General features: G+C 42.2%; 1 protein-coding gene across 1 annotated transcript in view; it reads left to right on the top strand.

Annotated features, from left to right (window-relative positions):
• SLC25A26 (solute carrier family 25 (S-adenosylmethionine carrier), member 26) overlaps window positions 1-19763 on the top strand; it is a gene marked incomplete at its 5' end in the record, with an annotated part of 82283 nt that overhangs the window by 39058 nt on the left and 23462 nt on the right. The window contains one exon of the mRNA XM_008936032.1: window positions 18477-18521. Coding sequence (XP_008934280.1) covers window positions 18477-18521 — 45 coding nt within the window. The remainder of the gene's footprint in view (window positions 1-18476; window positions 18522-19763) is intronic.

Here is a 19763-nt window from a genome sequence, read left to right as displayed (position 1 = left end):
AGCCATCACTTTCCCTAATTCTGAAATGATCTTCTTGATCAATATTGTTCTGTTTGTTACATGCTTGTTAATCTTGTGACACCTTTCCAACTATCCCTCAGAAGTATCAGCAGTCTCAGCCATAGGAACCTGGCTGGGCTTTCTTTGTTTTCCCTCTTCAGGCATCAGCTATTTAGTATGAGATAGTTTTACATATGCAGCTGTCTGAAATTACAGCTCCCTTTTCTGAAAGGGAATGTTTACTGCCTCATTAATACCAGTCAGAAATCCTACTTTATAGTATTACATTAGTTAGGAGCAAGGTGGAATTCTGAGGTCTGAGATTTTCATTAGTGCTTTTGAGTGTCGTTACTGTCCTTGTAAAGCTACAGGTAAGGCAGTGTTCCTGTGAGGAATGTGTGCCCTTTATCTGGCCAGATGGTTTATAGAACTTTAGATTTATCATTAATCATCTTCTGTGTCTTTCTTCACAAATGACCTCTTTGTGAAGGTTTCTAGTAGACAGCTGTGAGATCAGAGTTGACTTTGAGAGGTCTCACTTAGAACTTCCTGGAAGACCTCATCATTTAATGGTTTGATTTTATCTTGAAGCATTTGGGTTCCATGGAAAATCTCTTGTTAGTTTGTTTGTACATAACACCCCTGTAAGAGAAAGTTCAGATCCTGCAGCTACTAAAAATGTTTGTGTTACTATGTCAGGATCTGACCTTTCACAATCCTGATAGAGGGCTCAACAAAAAACCTGGATCATGTATATGCTTCTTTAGGCTTCAAAGCAAAATTGGGGCTCTGTGGACATAATATGAATGTCCCTTGTGTTCTTGTGTTGCTGGGGAATAAGATCCATAGGTTAGATCTATTCTTATAGAAAATGCTTGTTCAGAAGTTTTTGCCTTCAGGGAATTTATGCTTCTGAATGCAACAGTAATCATTAATGAAAGAGACTGTGTTCTCAGGTGGTCTTCATGTGTGTTAGCATTGCACGTCTGAGCTGGCACATTGTGTTTGGGTCCTTCAGCCACTGCTGTAATATGAATAATCCATACAAACCCGATCAAAAGCAAAGCCTGACTGTTTTACTGACTGTCCTCTCACCAAAAGGTCATCTTTGAGCTCATGACCTTCTAGTCCAGTGGACAAGATGAAGGGCTCCCATTTTTTCCAGATGTCAGATCCAGAAAGATTGAGTGCTTTGCCTGAGGTTATGCTCCTAACTTCCTATGCAGTTGGGGAATTCTCCTCACTGCCAGCCCAGTTTCAGAAATGAAAGGCTATCCTGCTGCCTCACTTAGGGGCCTTTGTTGTGAGCTGACAGTTGAGCACACACGTGGCATTTTGCATGGTGCTGAGGGTTGAAACTGTCCTACTGGCTGACTTGGCTGATGATCTGTTCACAAATTCAGTGTACATACATGACGGCTTCTGTTCACTTTTGAGCCCCAGAATAATACAGTCCTGTAGCTGAAGCTTCTGCACCACAGCATGCGTCAGACTGCACAGCCTTGCACAGGCTCTTAGGCTTGTGCTTGTTTCCCACAATTTTCTGCGTGTTTGTCTCTAAACGAACCATGAAATGATTCAGTGCCCACATGTGGTTTTAATAACAAGCGTATGTGGGCAAATGAGAAAACACAGAATGTTCAGCTGGAAGTTTCCAGCATATGATACAGGTTAAAATCGAAGTAGGTTTGTAGTACAGTGTTTGTTAGAGTTGGTTAATTACTTTTGGGTTATAGGAGATTTTAGATGAGACTTCTATTACCTTGTAATAACTGTTGAGTGGTGGAAGGCTCCATACCTAATCAAGGGCAAGCTTGGAGCAATAAGCTCCAGTTTGATCTTCACTGGAATCTGATTGTTTTTCTGGGAAGTTTGTGTGGTGTTGTGTTTTTGTGTTGGGTGTTGTTTGTTTGTTAGTTTTTATTTTGCTGCTGTTGTTTTCGGTGGTTGAGGGTTTTTGGTTTGTTTGGTATTTTTTTTGTAAGAGCAAGTGCAGCAAGTAGCTTTCTGATCTTGTAGCTGAGAATAGAGAGTGCTTATACTTCCTTAATAGAAAGTCATACCAGGCATCCCCATCTTAAAAACTGCAGCTGCTGTAGCTACCTTCTGGCTTCAGGTGGTCTTTTCAGAGTCCAGAGCAATCCTTCCCTTCACCAGGTATTCGTAGCTTTGCAAAATGCCTCTGAAAAGACTTGGTGTCTTTCATTATTATTTTGTTAGAGAGCCATACATTCTCAGATTTTCAAAATCTGGTTCTCTGTTCTTTTCTCCCACCTCAGCCATGTTCAGCTCCGATGTTGCTCCTTCCATACATACTGAAGGGAATTGTGACATCTCACTAGCCTGAAATCAGACTAAGAAATTATTGCTGTCAAATGAAAGAATCTCTCTCGGACTGTTCTGACTATATTTTTTTTTGCTCCCAAACTAGAAAGGGTTAATGTTGGTTTAGACTTAACCAGCTTTTGCTAACAATCTAACTTAAGCTTGCTGATAAAATACACGGAGAGAATTGCCTTTGGCAGCCTTTGAGACTGATGTCCTTGTGTGTGAAAGGGAGGAAAAGCATTGGAAAAGCCACAGGGAGGAAAAATGATAAATAGTACTTGAAAATTTTCTCCGAAGGAGAAATGAAAAATCTCTTCCTATGCCTGTGATGAGAAGGTGAAGAAGTAATGACTTAAATTGCTCTGGGGAACTAACCAACAAAGCAGCACCTGAGCTGATCATCTGTGTAGTCCATCCATCAGGAGAGGACATTAAAAGAGGTTAGACAAACATATTTGGGACAGGTCCTGCCCTTGGTCAACGACCTTCAGATCTCATTTTCGCCGTAATACTGTCACTCCCAGGCAAGGCAGGTGTAGTTGTAAGAGAAGGTGAACAAGAAATGCAAGGGAGCAGAGGAATTCTGTGACAGCAAAGCTTTGGATATTGTGTAGAATAAGACACAAGTAATACAGGTGGGCAGAGCCTATAAAATTTCTTAAATTATGCATTTCTCCACTTGTGTTAGCGAAAGAGTTTTTTTCCTGTGGCGATTTTTTCAGTATCTAAATGATGTGTGAAGGTGACTGTGGTGTGTGGAGGTGCTTGAGCTAGGTGCATAGGTGTGTGTATAGAAGCCATGCTGGGCTGCGTTGGTGTCCTCGCCCTGTGATCTTTGGGCATCAAACTTGATTGCAAAGAGGAGATACATGGCACATGTCTAGATCTTTTTGCTGCACTGTGAAGCTCTCATCAGTGTAGGGACTGAAATGACAGCAAGGAAACTGCAGTAATATTTGCTCTAAACCCTGCCACCTCTGTAACTGACTTGCAGACAACTTACAAAAAGTATTTGTGGCCCCAAAATTTGAAACAACAGTTGTATGGATCCAGGCATATAAGCTGGAGAAAGGCAAGTGTTCTGTTTTTTTGGTAGTGCAGAAGATTCGAGGCATATGCTGGGGCTGAGGGAAGAGCAGTTCCCCATGGCTGTTCTATGCTTTCTGCCTTGCTGTGGCAGGTGGTTTATGGGGTTCCTCACAAAGCAAGGGCTATAGCATTGAGGCAAATATTTGCATGTTCTAGAAGGGAAATGCACTTCTCTGAAGCACAAACATCCCAAGGTGCTGTAGAAGATAACACCTGTATGCAGTTATTTTATCTCTGGGCTCATCGGGCTTTAGGAGCAGAGCCATATCTTAAAGGAGCTGTCACAGCAATCCTTGTTTGCCTCCAAGGTGTCTCCTGAAGTGCTCCTGCAGGTAATTGATCACCTAATAAAATATACTCTTTGACAGTAGGTGGAATTTGGAAATTAATTTGCACCCCTTAAATGAGGCTTCTAAAACTATAATTATCATGAAAGGAAGAAATGAGCTGTGTCAGGTGTGTAAATGATTTATTTATTGAAAATAAACTTTCACCAAAGTGGCACTTAAGCTTGCAGTGGCCATGCTGCCTTTCTTTTAAGGGAATTAAGCAATGACATTTGCCTTCCTTCCCTTATTTGCAGGTCCTGGGGCAAATCTTCAGTTGTTCATGGAGTGTTTGGTACAAAAGTGACCTGCAACAAAATTATAGCTGCCTTTTCCGTGTTCTCTTTCTCTCACGTGTGATCACTTGTTGCTGCCCTGTCATTCCCTGCTCAATGCCTCATCACCAGAAGAGCCTCTGGCCTCCCCACAGGACACTACAGACCCTGTGCAGAGCAGCTGACCATTTGGATTTCTCATTATTTCTCCAAACGGGGGATTGTATGAACTGGGTGTTGGTAACGTCAGGAAATGGAAAGGGGAGGAAGTTGTAACTAGTTGGCTGCACTGCATATGGTGCAAGTTACCTGGAATAAGAAGAAATTCAAGATATCTGATTATCTTTTTTTTTTTTTTTAATGATACAAATTTAAAGATGCCTGAGAGATCTATTTTAGAATGTTGCAAGAGGGCAATATTTTTTTAATCCTGAGTAATCTGAGAATAGCAACATTTTAAAAGTGAATCATTCACAAAAATATTTACCTTCAAAACTGAGCAAATACCCTGCTAAAAAATGTGTTACCAAAGTGTCCGAGCTGTGTTCCAGAGCATCTGAAGACTTATTTCAGCTGTGTGGGTAAAGAGGATGAGGGCTCCACTGCAGCTTTCATGGGGGAATTAATTCCTGAGAAACCCCAAGAGGATTTCTATTCCTTGGTGTCAGACTGACTTCTCTAACACAGAGCTTCTGAGAAGGGCCCTGCCTGATTGTTTCCTTCAAACTTGTTTGCCTGAAGTTAAGTTGACTTGAAAAAGGGATGAGGGTGCTCAGCACCCCTGGATTGATTCAGAAGTCTTTTGCACAGAGTGGGAAGATTTCTTGAGCTAAAGCCCCTTGAGAAACACTGGAGTAAGAGTGAAATAATTTACAGTCCCCTTTTAATTTTCATTTTAGTAATGTTATCTCCTACACCAGAAGTGGCTTTTGCTGGAAAGCATCACAAACACAAACAAACCAGGCTGCCATTCAGAAGACCCCACGTGATACTATTAAATGGGAAATGCCATATTTTAGTTATGAGAACTGACAGATTGCAAACAACTCATGTGAGAAAAAAATGCTTTTGATTCTTACTTTTCACTTAGGAGTGTAGGTTGGAATAATGCTAGGCAAAATCTTTTCAATATAAGCAGATACCTTTCTTCTCCCTCCTTCTCCATAGTTTTACCATAAAATATTTTTACTGGATTGTAGAATTTTTTGGAAGTGTACTGGAAATATTTTTCATGAAAACTGAGTGGCAAAAATTAAACATTCTGGAATGCAGCTGAAGGGGCAGTCCAACTACCCTGAGCATGTCCTGGTTTGCTTGAAATATGGTTGCCCTTTACAGGCACTCAATTCATCTTGAGGCCAATTTTAACAGTGCACAGTGCAGAAATGACTAACTGTTATGACATGCCCTGAACCAGCTCCAGTTCAGCTTGTGTAAATTCTACATGTGGGGTGCTTTTGGAGCTGACAGGTGGAATTTTATTGTGATTGTATTTAACTATTCCACCACAGTAAAGGCTTTTGTCATTTATCTTACTGAGTTGCTACGTGTTCTTTACCTTTTTTTTTTTTTCTTTTTTTCCCCAATCAGCACATCTTGCAAAGACTGTTCCTTGGAGTAGGTTCTTCCAAGTGCTCAGCTACAAATGGGTACTTACCAACTTACCAGCTGTGGGCACAGGGCAACATGTCAAGGTCTTATCTGGGATGAGCCTGCTAGGTGCACCATGGTGATGGTGGAAATAGCTCATCCTTGGTTTAAGCCTGGGAGTGTTCATCCAATGCTGCCTGTTCCTTAGACTGTGCTCAGAGATCCTCTTCCAGCTGTGTAGCTGGCTGAAGGTGTTGCAGTCCCCCATTGCCACTTCCCATCTTTGACATGGGGATGGAGCAGTTACATGAGGAGCAGAGCAGCTCATGGGAGGGATGGGGCCAATAACATGTGGCAGGGGTGGTGACAAGCACTTGGAAGTAGGATGAAAGTGGCAACCGACCCCTCTCTCCCCAGGGCTGCAGCTGGAGGGGGCAGTGCACGCAGGCAGTAGAGGTGGAGCTCATTCTGTCTCAGTCTCTTTCTTAGTCTACTGGAAATTTCCCTCCAGCATAGCAGGCTGTTTTCACCATGTCTTACCAGCATTTCAGCACAAATTTGGGAACTTCTTTTCCACCTCAGATTTGTCTTAGGCCTAAGACACCAATAAGATTCACTGCAGGACTTCTAAACAAAGGCAGGTCATTTACTGGCATCATGTCTGCTGAGCTTTTGAAGTCCTAGGTGTGGACAGGGAATCAGGACACTGTTCTGCAGGTTTCTTAACTCCTTTCATGATCCCAAAGCCTGCCAGTATTGAGTGGTACTGCTTCATGAAAGGTGTTAATGGTATTATATCTTTTGACTGAAAGGCACAGCTGATTTTTGCTCTTGTATGAATTCTGCAGATTTTGGTTCTTTTTTTCTGAAGTGGTCTATTAGTACTTGAACTGAGATATAAAGGTTGTGTTTAAAGTGAAGAAAGCATTCTGGCACAAATTAGAAAAATCCCGGAAAAGATAAATGAAAAATGGAACTAAAATGCCTTGAGGTTGAAACATTATGAGAATTGTAATGGATAGCTTGCTAATCTTACTAGAAAAAATCCTACTTTAAGTCACCTGGATATATTATAGGCTGCTAACAGCAGTCTGTTCCTTTTCATTCTGAAAGTTAATGAACATTACACTGGAAAAGGCTCATTCTAGCTATTAGGTAGTAGCATTACTTTCCATCCTTTTCCCTTTAGTCCTTAACTTGTTAATTTTTCTTGCTGTTGCCCAGTCCTTTGAGTCCAGCTACATGCAGTGCAACTCAGGGACACCATGCCTTTGATCAGGATCAGTATTTTTTTTCTTCAGATGCTGCCTCACAGTTTTGTTGAACTGAGTTGGACAGATACATCTCAGTCTGTCTCGGGGTGAAAGGAGCATCCTGCATGTATTACAGGGTCTGGGGGCACCCAGAATAAGGCAGCCAGATGCTGCAGGAACAGAAGCAGTTCTGGACATCTACCTAAGGTTTCTCAAGAAGATACTAAGATACTGTCCACTGAAAAGGTAAAATATCTGGAGATTCCTCATGGTTAGGGAATGTCTGGCTATTTCCCCAACCAGCATTTTTGTGTTTGATTTTTATTTCTCTTCAAGTAATGCCTGCTAGCACAAAAATTATTTCATTACTGATTTTCTGTTTCCCATATGAAAATGAATTGAGAAGACTATGGTTCAAATACTTTATAGGTAAATCCCATCTGCTGCTGCATGTCACAGATAAAAGCCCATACCAGGCAACACAGCTTAAGCCATTGCACTGTGAATTTGATGAATCTACCTATGGCAGCAGGGAATTGGCAAATCTGCCAGTTGGCTGTGGTGGGCATTTGACATGGCTGCAAAATCAATGAGGAAAAGAAATCATCTCAGTGGAACCTTCTGGATGCAAAAAGGGCTGTAAATGAATTAAAGCTGTGAGAGCAGCGTTTCCCATCCCATTCCCTCTAGAGGCCAGGCTGCAGTGGGCGTGCAGTTTGGCTTTCTCCTTTTGGTGTCAATGTTTTCCACAGAAGTACGTTTCTTAAAGGGACCGTCAGTGCAACAGATGCTGTGCTCAGACCTGCTGCGTGAGAGAGGAGCGTGCTGGAAGTGGTGGGATCTGAGCCCATCCTGGGGCCCTGGCAGTTCCATCCACTGCTTGGATGTTTCTGCTGCTGGTTGTGATGCTAAAATCACTTGGTGGAGTTGCAGTTGTCGCTACTTTGACTTATCCCGTGTTGGGTGTTTAAGGTCACTTTGAGTTCCTTATTGTATAGCAAAAGTAACCCACATAAAAGTTTAGACTATTTTCTTTGGCTTTTCTCTTCATTAACCATGTTGGTTACAGCCCCAGATTAACAGAAAACTTTGTTTAGGCGTCAGTTCAACAAATCACTTTGGCCCAGCCCCAGCTTTGGAAGAGCTTTTAGATTAATGGGACGTTGTGAGCATAAAGAAAAGTATGGAGTCATAAGAACTTGTTTTGGTCTTGTCTTTAATGTTTTTAAAGCATAATCTTGTTCCTATTCAGCAATAGTGAAAATTAAGTGTGTGCTTAAGTGCTTTGCCAAGCATGGAGGGGATGATTTATACTGGTAAAGTGGAAACTTAATAGTGTCTGCTTTGCTGATCACAGCTATAATCAGGATTTCATAGAACCAGAGTTAGCCACAGTCGTGCTCTGTAGCTCAGTTCCCATCAGGCTCTGAAGATAGTCCAAACCTACACCTAGGATGTGTGGACAGCCCTGTGGGGTGAGCAGATGAAGAAAATAGAGGTTTGTTTGTGTCTGCGATGTTCCAGGTGTTCAGTTCTTGCCCACCAGGCACCCTTGTTCCTCTGGATCCTGTTCCCACACACGAGCACTTTGGCATGCTCCCCTCATGTCCAAGCTGGTAATGGGGAGTGTGAGAAATAGTTTTGGTTTAGCTTTATGGTTTAGCATTGTGGTTATGAGAGATCCTCAAGGCAAACGGAAATGAGGTGGCTGTATAAAGACATGCAAATGAATTCCAAGGCTTATGGTGAAAGCATCTTCTAGAAATGAATTGGAACAAATGGCTGAGAGTCGTGGCTTTTATTTGCACAGGTCTTTCAGTGGGTGTGCTGTTGCACAAGCAGGTCGGACTCCTCGGAGGAAGCCTGCAAGAGGTTCTGGAGAGCAAACCCTCTCTGCACGCTGGCTTTGTGGATGTAGCCAGCTTCGTCTAAAGTTTTTTCCCAGCCTGCTGAGAGGCAGGAAGCTGGGGGCTGCAGGCAGCAGGACAGCTTCCCAGGGGCTCCATTGCCGTGGAGCAGCCTGCAAGTCCACACCTGGGAGGGCAGCGGGTCCCAGGTGGCCCCGCAGTGTCCGACCCGACATCGTGCAGCTGCTACCTTTGGGTGGGGGTGGAAGAAATGCTCCATTAGGAGCAGAGTAGCTCTCCAGCTGCATAGGCAGGGAGGTCTGCAGGGTCCTGGGGGCTTCCTGTTTAAATAGTTACAGAGTCTGCAGAATTGGTTAAACTGTCAAAAAAAAAATATAAAGGGTAAAAAAATCATAATAAAGGAACCATCCTTCCTGTATCTGCACATGTATAAACTAACTCTTCGTTTGGGCTCTGTCAAATGCTGATTGTGATTTTTCAGTTTACTTTCATGAGTTTTAGATTAGGTCTTTTGTAATGTAGAATCAGATTAAAGTTTGTGGAACTGTAGCTATGGTTCAGGAAAGATCATGCTTTAATGCACAAAAGCTAGGAGAGATCATTGTCCTGAGCTCCTAGGTGTCTCAATGTAACATAGGTCAATCATGTCCTGCAGTGATTTCTGTGAGACCATGACTTGCAGTTGGGAAAAGCAATGCAGCTGTTTATTAAGAAATAAAAAGGTAGGTGTGGGAGAGAAAAGAGTCCAGCTTCAGGCACGCAGGATAGTCAGTTTATTCAATACAGGACTTGAGGACACAGCAGTTGACTGCTGCTCTTTAAAGAGGTGGGAATTAGATGTGTTTTAGTGCTTTGCAGAACCAGCTCCTGTTCAGCCAACATCATCAGAGATCACACATGGTGAACTCTTGGAAGGAGTCTGTGAAGACCAGGCCGTTAACTCCACCTGTACTGACCTGCTGTTTAGGCTGCTGTGCAGTGGACCACTCACCCTGGCCTGCTGAAGCTTCTCCTGTGTCTCCTGTGAGTACTGCTTCTCTGGCACCCATTGGGGCACTGCTGTGAGACTGCAAGCACCTTGCAGGACACGGCTGGTCCTTCTTTTACTGTGGTGTGCAAGGCAGCTACAGCTCTTCCTGAATAGTTGAGAATAGCAGTCACAGAAGGACAGTCAGTGAAGCCCCATTTTGTTCAGTACTCACAGAATTTTGAATGTGCGTACACATAGGCATGTATACTTGTATGTAAGATGAGTAAAATACCTCTACATGAATAGCACTTCCTAAATTCGACATAAATCTGCATTTTTTCTCTCTGCCACATGATGGAGATAATGGTGTAAGATACATAAGCAGCACTGCATGGCTCGTGCGCTTCAAAGACAGCAGCTTCAACGTGGTGGTTTATAGTAGTTGTTCCCTTAATGCTGGGCTTGCTCTAACCTTGATGGAGGAATTCCCTCATAGTATCTGTGGGGTGTTTTGTTTAAAGCAACATTTGTTACTTGTCTCGTTCTGTTTTGGTTTTGTTTTGCACAAGAGGCAGACATGCAGGAATACCCTTACCGAGTAATCAGGGCTACTGATGCAGCAAAGCACCAAAGCTCTTATTGGGTAAAACATTCAAAAGAATTTGCTCAGCCTGCATTAACTTTACTGGAACTTTAGCTTGCACTGAAATGGTTTGGGTTCAGATACAAGTACTAGTAGGACTGTTGTGTTCTGTAAAAGCAGAGAACATTCAGCAGTTCCTGCTTAAGAAGTTAAAAGCTGTGCATCCTAGATCCTGCTCTCACCATGAGAGGCCTCAGTCTGTGCATCCTGGGAAGGACATGGGAGGATATGAAGTAGTTGATCCTTGTGTTGCACGCTAGAACCCTTGCATCTGTTCTCTCCTCTTTTCTTCATCTTGAGAATGGGATTTTCCCACAGAACTTTTTCTAGTGACACTCAGAAGTCTCCTGGTGAGAGATGTATTTAATTTTTATGTGGAGAGCTGCTGTATTGTATTTGTAAGCATAATGTTGTAACAAGACCTTTGTAACAAAACTGTTCTGGGTTGTGATAGGAAGGGAGAAACACGTTTCTTACCCATCTGCTGATTTTTTTGCATGGCTGTTACTCAGAGGACGAGAGTTCCTACGCTGATGTCAGTGCAATTACAGCTGCTCCGTTGTCACGTTTCTTTGATTGAATATTTGCTGGATGAAACAACACTCTCTATCCTTTCCATAGATCCACCTGTCTTGTGAATCAAATGTGTTGCTTGTTTAATTCCTCACTCTTAGGTCCTTGTATCTCCTGCAAAATTCTCGTTTCAGGAACTGCTCAGCTCTGTGATACTGCAAATCCATCAGTCCAATCTCTGCTTACAATGTTTTTTTCTTTGATTAGGGTTTAAAAGTTTCTGTTTAGAGGCTGTCCCTGGATAAGTGCCTTTCCTAGGACGTTTTTGTCATTATATTTAAAATGTTACAGGTATGTACACTGTCCATGAAGATGCCTTCAGCGTGAGTGGCGTGGCGGGCTGCCCGGGGAGCAGCACGTAGCGTGTGCGTGCACCCACACCCTGCTGGGATAGCTTCTCCAAACGGCACTGTTCCCTCACCAGGCTGCTTCCAGAAATGCTGCACTCCATACTCAAGGGTTCTGCTCCTGTGTTGTTTTTTTTCATGAGAACAAAGATTAGTCCTTCATGGTCCTAAACTCAATGCATGTGCATGACTTAAAGGCATTACCTACCAATAAATAGGAGATTAGCTGCGGCTTGTGTATTTCCTGATCAGTTCAGGTTTTTTCAGATGGCTCGTTGTTATCCCGTTTCCTTTAACGATGGGACACTTTAATGAGTTTGCCATCTGACATACATCTGCTTCCTGTTAAACAATACCTTCATTCTTCTAGAGCTGCTAAACTCATCTTTTATCCTACAAGATTTTTATCTGCACCTTGAAAACAGCATGTACAAGTTGGTCGGCGTATTAATTTTCTTGTTGAGGTTTTTTTTTTTGGTGTGTTGTTTTTGAGAAGGAATAGCAAAACGAACATCTCTAGAGCTTGTTTGTTGAGAATAGGAGAATGTGAGTACTGTTTGTCTGGTTAAGGGCTGGTCAGTCCAGCTCCTGTTCGGAGTACAATAAGATCAACTTCTGTGGCTAACATCAGACCGTTTCTAAGAGTAGTTCTATCCTCCCAGCAAAGTAAGGGGCTGATGCAAGATGGGGGGATTTTGAAGGCTGTTAATATTGTTTCTTTGAGGAAAGAGCCTTCAATAGCTCGATGACAGTCTGTCTCACATGCGTGCGAAGTTAGGGCTCTGTAATCATCAGGCTCTCTTAAATCAATCCAGGCTGCACTGACTTTGTGCATCTGTCTCAGTGCGTCTCTTTTTCCCATATTTTGGGAACATGGAATCATGGAAGAACTCTGACTGTGTCTTTCCCTTCCAGGATCAGTATTGTTCCTCCAGAAAAGAACTTTCTATTTTTTTTTATTTTATTTTTTTTTAAATTGTAAACCCTTTTTCTAGGCGAGGGAAAACTGGATAGAACCTGCCTTGTTTTTAATCTGTATCCACATAATGTCCTTTATATGTTGCTTTTATAACAAGTGTATTTAAAAGAAATTTCTGTTGGATGTGAGGTTCTGCCACACAGGTCCAAAGGACATCTGTGAGAATGGCTTGTAATGAAATTAAGCAGCCCTGTGGGGCACATAGTGTTTTGTCGTGGAAAGGAATTTCCTTCCAAACATTCACATATGCCAGGTGACAAGTAGAAATACTTCAGATTTAGAGCTGGGGAAACAGAGGAAGCAAGGTGCAAATATTTATTTGAGGGTTGGTGGATGCTTGAATCAGAATAAAAATTCAGGAATTTTGTATTTCTTTCCACTTATGGCTTGCACTTCTCTCCTAGATCACACAGGGTTAATGTTATTTGCTTGAAAATGAGAGAATTGCTGTTACCTCAAGTGTGGCTGCTGGAGCATGATCTGAAACCTTTGTTTTAATGATTGTCTTGGCACTCCTGAGACTGGTGTTTCTACCACCCAAAATGCCATTTCTTTGTCTCTGGGATCGCTGCAGAATCATGCATTCAGTGCTGAAGAGCTGTGAAAAGTTGTGTGTTGCAAATGCAGCTTGGTATTTTGACCTGTGATGGCCCATGGGGTTCCACCTCCCTTTGGCTTTGTGCAGCCTTACAGGAAGGTGCTGTACAAGAACTTGGCCTTTCACTTTGTCCCTTAAGGAATGGAGCCAAAAGATGATCTCTGGTCATTGCTATACTGGCTTTGTCATACTTGCCTGAAGAGTTTTGTTTCTGATTGCCTCAGTGTTTATTAACAAAGCTGTCCTTCATTTATCTAACATATGAACTTGTCCATTCTTTCACCATGCTCACACCTTTCATCTCTGGAGCTGCAGGAACACAGCTGATGGCTTTGACAGTCTTTCACTGATGTTACAATGACAAATTACCTTTGTTAGGTTCCTTGTGGAGTCTGTGATTTATCAAGGAGGATCTGAGAGGCAAGAAAGTCAGTCTACTTTGTCAGCTTTGGGGTATACCATCGACAGTGGCTGTATTGAGCTCCTCTACACCTTCACCCTCTGTCAGTACTGGGAAGAGCTACAGGTCTCCAGAACGGTGGCTATTGCTGTGGCCTCCAACCTGACCAGCATCAGGCTTGCTTCATTTCCTGCTGTCTTTTCAAACACTGTCTTATATTTATAGTTGGAAGATCAGTTTATCATAATCCAGATATATTGGGCGACCGTGTGAAGAATTTTAGGAGGACAAGACACTGAACTAGATTTACTATTATTATTAATGGAAATGTTTTGATGTTGACTCCAGTGTGTAGACAGGGTTGTTTTATTCTACTGTAACTTGAACTGATTTGAAAAGAACCATCTTTTATGAAGAAGCTGATTTAAAAACAAAACAAAAACCCAGCAAAGGAATGTAAAAGGGACTTAGGTAAAGGGGAGATTGTTCTTCTGAAATTTGTGGTTTATCCTTGAAAAACAGTATACTTTTTGATACTCAGAAGTGGGTAATTAGAGTTTTCTTTGTAATGACTCTGGTGAAAGGACAGTTTGGCACCTGCTGCTCAGACACTGGTGAACCAGTCCTTACAAACACAGTTCTTCAGCTGTGACAGCATCTCTGTGAGCCTTGTCAAGGTGCATGCAAGTGCCAGGTTAGGTGCACGTTTGAGAACTGCTCCATGGTGACTGCAGTATGTTCTTCCTGAAGGGAACAGATGTTCTTGCTCTTGGCTTTTGTGATATTCGTACTGTCAAAATCCTCTTCATAACTGTTGCCTTTTCTCCCATTGCTGTTAACGAGAGGAACAGTGGAGGTATGGGTGAGAGCAGGTCCTGGGATGGAGGTACAGTTTCAGGGATGTTGAGAAAGCTCTTACAAGGTGAGCCTGCCTGCTTCTTCCCCTGGCTGTTTATGCCACTCTCTCCTTCAGTATTTACTCTAACTTTTGTGAAAACAGATAACTCTTCTGAAGAGCAAAGCCTGTTGAACTGGAGACAGAGAAAACCTGAATAAACAAACATGTGCCACAGATTAGTAAGAACATCTGTAGGTTTTATATTGTTTTGAGAACACATACCACATAGTTTTTCATTTCTTATGCTTTTCTAGTTTCTCTCTTTCCTTCTGTCTCTCTGTTTTCTTCTTTTTAAATATATTGCTAATAAAGGTTGGAGGTAGAAAGCACAGCTGGACTCTGCATGACATGCCACTGTTTAATTTCTAGCTCGGAGGATGAGAAGAAGAGTAGTTTTATTGTATCCTAGAAGAGAATAAAGCCACATGCAAATTCCAGCCAGGAACATCTGTTTCCTCTTTGTCTGAAAGAATTCTCATATTTGGAAGGGAATCCCAGTTCTGAAGGGGCTGATGAGGCTTTGGTTTGTTTTTTTTTTTTTTTTCTTTTCTCCTGGTTCTTTTCCCCCCCTTCTTTGCCACTCCTTCAAAGTGCTCTCCTTGCTCCCTGACTGCTGTGTTTCCTTCAGGACAATGTCAGCTTGCAATTTAGTATCAAATACTGAATAGGTGAATTCTGAGTGACTTTAAAATGTTGTCTTGTAGTTACAAAGAGTATTTTTAAGCTCCTCCTTAAATGTCTTTAATTAAACAGTACTTGGTGGGAGGACTTTTGCTCTGTCATCAATCTTCAGTACTTGTAGGTTGGTATTTTTTTTAGAAGTGGAGACATGTATCTGTTGCTCTGGCTGTGAAGTACAACTATTTCTAGAAGTGACTTAATAAAAATAATCTTTTAAAATCCTTCTGTATCAGGGGATTTAATTATATCTGTAGAAACAAGAATTTGCAATGTTCATTACATTAAGTTAAGCATCAGATGCTAAGGACTACAGGGACTAGAGTAAATGATAATTTCACTAACCTATAAAACATTTTAAAATTAATGATTTACAGCTGGCTGTGGGGGCTTTAAACTTTTTTTTGTGTGTGTAAGAGTTCACTGTGTTGAACAACCAGCACAGTTATATAACATTAGGGCAGACATGAGAATGGGTACTCTCTATTTCATATTAACGTTGAATGAGAGGCTGGTGGAGCTCGCCTCACCAGGGTTTCATATTTGCTGGCAGAAAGCTACCCACATGTGTGGACCACATTTTTATTGTTGCCTTAGCCTATTTCAGGCATAAATATCACTGCCTGGCAGGGTATGATTCTGTTCATTGCTGAAGAGCTTTCCTTTTAAAAAGCAAAATATGAAAAGGAATGAAATGCCATAAGTGCTCCAATTAAGAATTGTCCCCAGACTGCGAGATTTAGTCACGTCTGTCATGGTAGAGGAATAAAGGGCTTAAGTAAATAAATAAGCCATCTAAAGGCCTTTTCATTGTGGGTTGAGTTACCCTTACTACTTGTTTTTGCATATATTAATCCTGCTTTTCAGTGTGGGCTGTTTGGTCTCGCAGGGAAGCGAGTCTTGGGCAAACAGGGTGCGTGCACACGAATGCCCAGCAGCCTGAGCAACCCTTGGACATATTGGGCATGGAAATGTGGTGGAAAGGCAAAGGCTGCAGAGGTAAATAGAAGTTCCTGTAAGGTCTTGAAAATACCTGTGTAAGGGGAGAATAAAGGTGATTAAGGAGTTTGAAGGGAGGCTTGCAGTAGGAACTGAACTTTCAACAGGGGATAAATGTTGAGAGGAAATGTGGTGGAGGTCCCTGTTGTGGGAAGATCACTGAACTCAGCTTGGAAATTATTTGGCTTCAGAGAATCTGATGACGAAATCCAAATCTGCAGGAAGCCAGACTCCCTTTCATTCCAGTACCCGTGAATTGCTTGTGTGGGTTTTGTTTTGAAGTTTGGATGTTGTCAAATGGGCTCCAGTGGATAGCTGTAAGAAATGGAGGACATCTCATTAGGACCATCTTAGTGTGGGCAAAGGTTCAGCTCTGCTCCTTTTTGTGGGTGGTGCTTCCTATTTTTTTTGGGTTTTGCAAGTTTTCAGATTCTGCTGTGCGTCAAACTCCCAGCGTTTAGGCCCTTACCCTGCAGGCACTTTAGAAAGGAGGGAGCCCTGAGGCCGTGAAGTCCGCCTGACTGATCCAAAATCTTCCCAGGCTTTTTGGAAGCCTGCACGTCACAGCATCTCCTGGGGCACAGGGGGAAAATGAGACGGATAATCCCCATCCAGCTCTGGTCCCTGCGGAGCGGGACGGGGAAAGCAAACCCCACTCAGGCCGAAAATCAAACGGCACTCCTGCACAAATTTCCTCTTTGATTGAAACGCTTCTAGCGAGGAGCTAAAGAGGGGCTTATGTCAAAAGCTTCCCTTGTTGTCTTATTAACAGCTGCATAATTTTATCACTCATTCACAAGCATAAAATAGCAGAACTTGGAAACTGTATTAGAAAGCTTGTTTTGTTTGGTGTACAGCTGGATACAGGGTGCCTCTTTTTTTTTTTTTTAACAAATTTGAAGCAAATGTAGGGGTTATTGTTTCTTTTCCTATTTTTTTGGCCTACATAATCAAAGATTATGTTGCTTTTCATTTTACAATGCAAAGAAATCATGCCATTTAACTCCAATTCAGCAATGGTGCAGCAGCATGTGGACATGTATCTTCTCATAAATATATTGCCACACATTACTGTCAAATAACTGGACTTTTTCACCCTGTATTAAAAATGAAATTTAATTGCTACACTAGAGTTTCAAGGCCCTGATAAATAAGAGCCATGTCTGACCTTTCTTGTGGGACTTGGAGATGCCACCAGGGATATTGCTCATTGTTCAAGATGACAAACTTCCTCTGAGATTTCAGTTTGTCAGCTGAATGTCCAGCAGTGACATTGATTTCTTCTCACTGCCATTTCCTGCCTGAATAGATAACAAATTTTCTGTGGCAGGTGTCTGTCAAGCTTAGTTTTGCCTGGTAGATTAACTTAATAGACTCATTTATTAATCATTAGCTGCAACACAGTGAAGCAGACAATACTCTAACTCTTCTGATGTTGAATGAATGTACCTTTTCAGCTTCCTTTATGTAGGTTGAATTTGGCTTTAATAAGCCATTGATATCTCTGTAGTGAAAGTTTTTAACCTGACATGACTCATGTCACAAAAAGTGAAGATTTACATATTCATGAAGCGTGACCCATTTTGAATGTCTACTCCTTTTCATGGCAAAAGGTGCACACGTGCTTTCTGACACTAATAAACTAATGCACAAACTGCAAAATCAGCCTAAACAAGGGGGAAAACTAACCCAACATGCATTGTGTTTTGGGAAGGGAGATAAGAGTAGGAGAGGAAAACAGACACCTGGAAGAGGACTTGGAACTGGGGCTTCTGGCTGTTGAGGTGGAGGAGATACCTGCAGAAGTGTTCAGGAAGGGGCAAGGCAGACATGCAGATACAGCTGCAGGGCAGTTCTAGCACAGGACAGTATTTTCATAAGGACCTTTTACTTTGAGATGTTTTGAGATAGATACTTGGTCTGGAGATAGAAGAGGCAGGGTTGGTACCAGAGGAGGATATTGGACAGAGTCAAAGGAAGGAAGGAAGAGAAAGAGCTGAAAGAACTGGGTGGAGGATGAGCCTAGGCAGAGATACAGACTGTTGCTGCACAGAAGAACCTCTCACTAGAGGTCATGAGAAGGGAACCACCAAGCTTCTCTATTGCATTTTAGTTGGGTTGTGGTAGCTCCTCACAACCTGCTTTTAATTCTCAAGGGAGCTTGTTAATGTGAGATCACTGGGAGATGTTCAGGAAAGTTTGTGCAGCTGACACCCAACTGCAAAGCCCTTGTTGAAGCACAACTGTTCTTAGCTCAGCATTTGTGAGAGTGTGCATTGCTGAAGATATTTTTTTGCCAAGCTGTGTTCCTGGCCTTGGGAACGTGTTTCTTGAACCATCCTTACAACTTTCTTGGCCAAGCATCAAATCATGAACGTCCCTGCACTAGATCATGCTGCTTATTGCTCTTGTAGGCCACCCTGGTAACAATACATTAACCTCTCAGCAGGGAATGTGATAAACAAAGTAAAACTGCTTTAGTGAAACCAGTCACTTAATGGCAGCATGCATAAAGTGTCCATAAAGATTTGTAAATGTAATAAGCTGCAGTTCACCGAGTGAACAATAACTGTTCCCAATTTAGTCAGCTGAGGAACATGCCAACCTAATTTGCTTTTGTAACATTATATTGTTGGGTTTTTGTCTTTTTCTACCTCTCCAGATTCCTTTCTCTCTGGTGCAATTTCCCCTCTGGGAGTCCTTAAAGGTAAGTCTTCTTTAATGATAGAAATACAAGTTGTACATTTTGCAAAGGCTTTCCATGGTAACTTATCTAACTTGATTATGACAATTATGGGCTTATCCAAGAATCACCAAGTATGTACCAACCTGTGCATGTGAAGATATTTGCCTGAATATCTGAAAAATAACAGGGGATATCTCACCACTGATCTGCGGTATGCGGTCTGAATTTTACTCCCCAACATGCCAGAAATCTTATCTTCTGCTCTAGCTTTTTTTTTTAACTGGTTAAAGAAGAGTGGGAGCAGTCTTGTGTTGTGTGATTTTTATGTTTGGGTTTTTTTTAAAATTTTATTTTAAGTTTTTTTAGTGTTTCACTCTTTAAGGTGAGAGGAAATTATGAATGATGCAGAGAAAACTGTCTGAACCTGGTTTGGTAGGCAGGGAGAGACTCTCAGTGCATTGCTGACAAGCTGGTTTGATTGGTTGTGTATACTTTATTTGAAGGTCATTTAAAGAAGTTGTCAATGGATAATACTTGGTTAGTGCATCAGTCTTTCAGAATGATGTGCTGTTCTCCCACCAGCACGTTGCTCTGTTCATCATTTACAGAGTCTAGGATAGATTTTTGAGCACAGGGCTGGATATAAAGACATGTAATTGTCCCATCCCTCTGTTTTCCTTTTAACTCACTGGAAAAGATGAAGAAAAGGGTTTTGCAGGTGCTTTGAGAGAGCAAGCTTGGCACTGAGACCCAAACAGGACAGAGGGTGGGAACCAGTAATGATCATCCTTGCCCCTTGCTGCTTCTGTTTAGGGAGGAGGACTCATTCTCCTTGATCCTTTTAAGTTGGGTTGGGACAATAGCTTGTCCTCTCACTGTGTTGCCAGTAGCTTGGGTGGTTCTGGGGGAACAACCCACAGTGTGAATGTTTGCATCTAGAGACTTGAGGGAGTCAGATACAAAGGGGAGTCCACAGGCAGGAGGAGCATGAAATACCAAAGAACTTTGGCAGAACTGAGCTCTGTTGCATAGAGGATTCTGTAGGTGCTCCATGCACTTGGCCTGATGTGGTGTCTGAGCATCATCCCATTGCACAGGGGAGCTTTGGCTGCCTTATTAGGAATCTTTCCCTGCCTGTGCCTAGGAATGGCTTTCTGTAAACTCCTCACAGTGATACTGGCCTGACCTGCTAATTGTTAGTGCAGCAGCCGTGTTTGGGAGCACGAGGTGGCAGTGCTTGAAGAGAAAAAGTGCACTGTTCTT

This window comes from Merops nubicus, unplaced genomic scaffold, assembly GCF_000691845.1.
Source record: "Merops nubicus isolate BGI_N331 unplaced genomic scaffold, ASM69184v1 scaffold3332, whole genome shotgun sequence".
NCBI lineage: Eukaryota > Metazoa > Chordata > Aves > Coraciiformes > Meropidae > Merops > Merops nubicus.
This window is presented reverse-complemented; position numbering and strand designations above follow the sequence as displayed.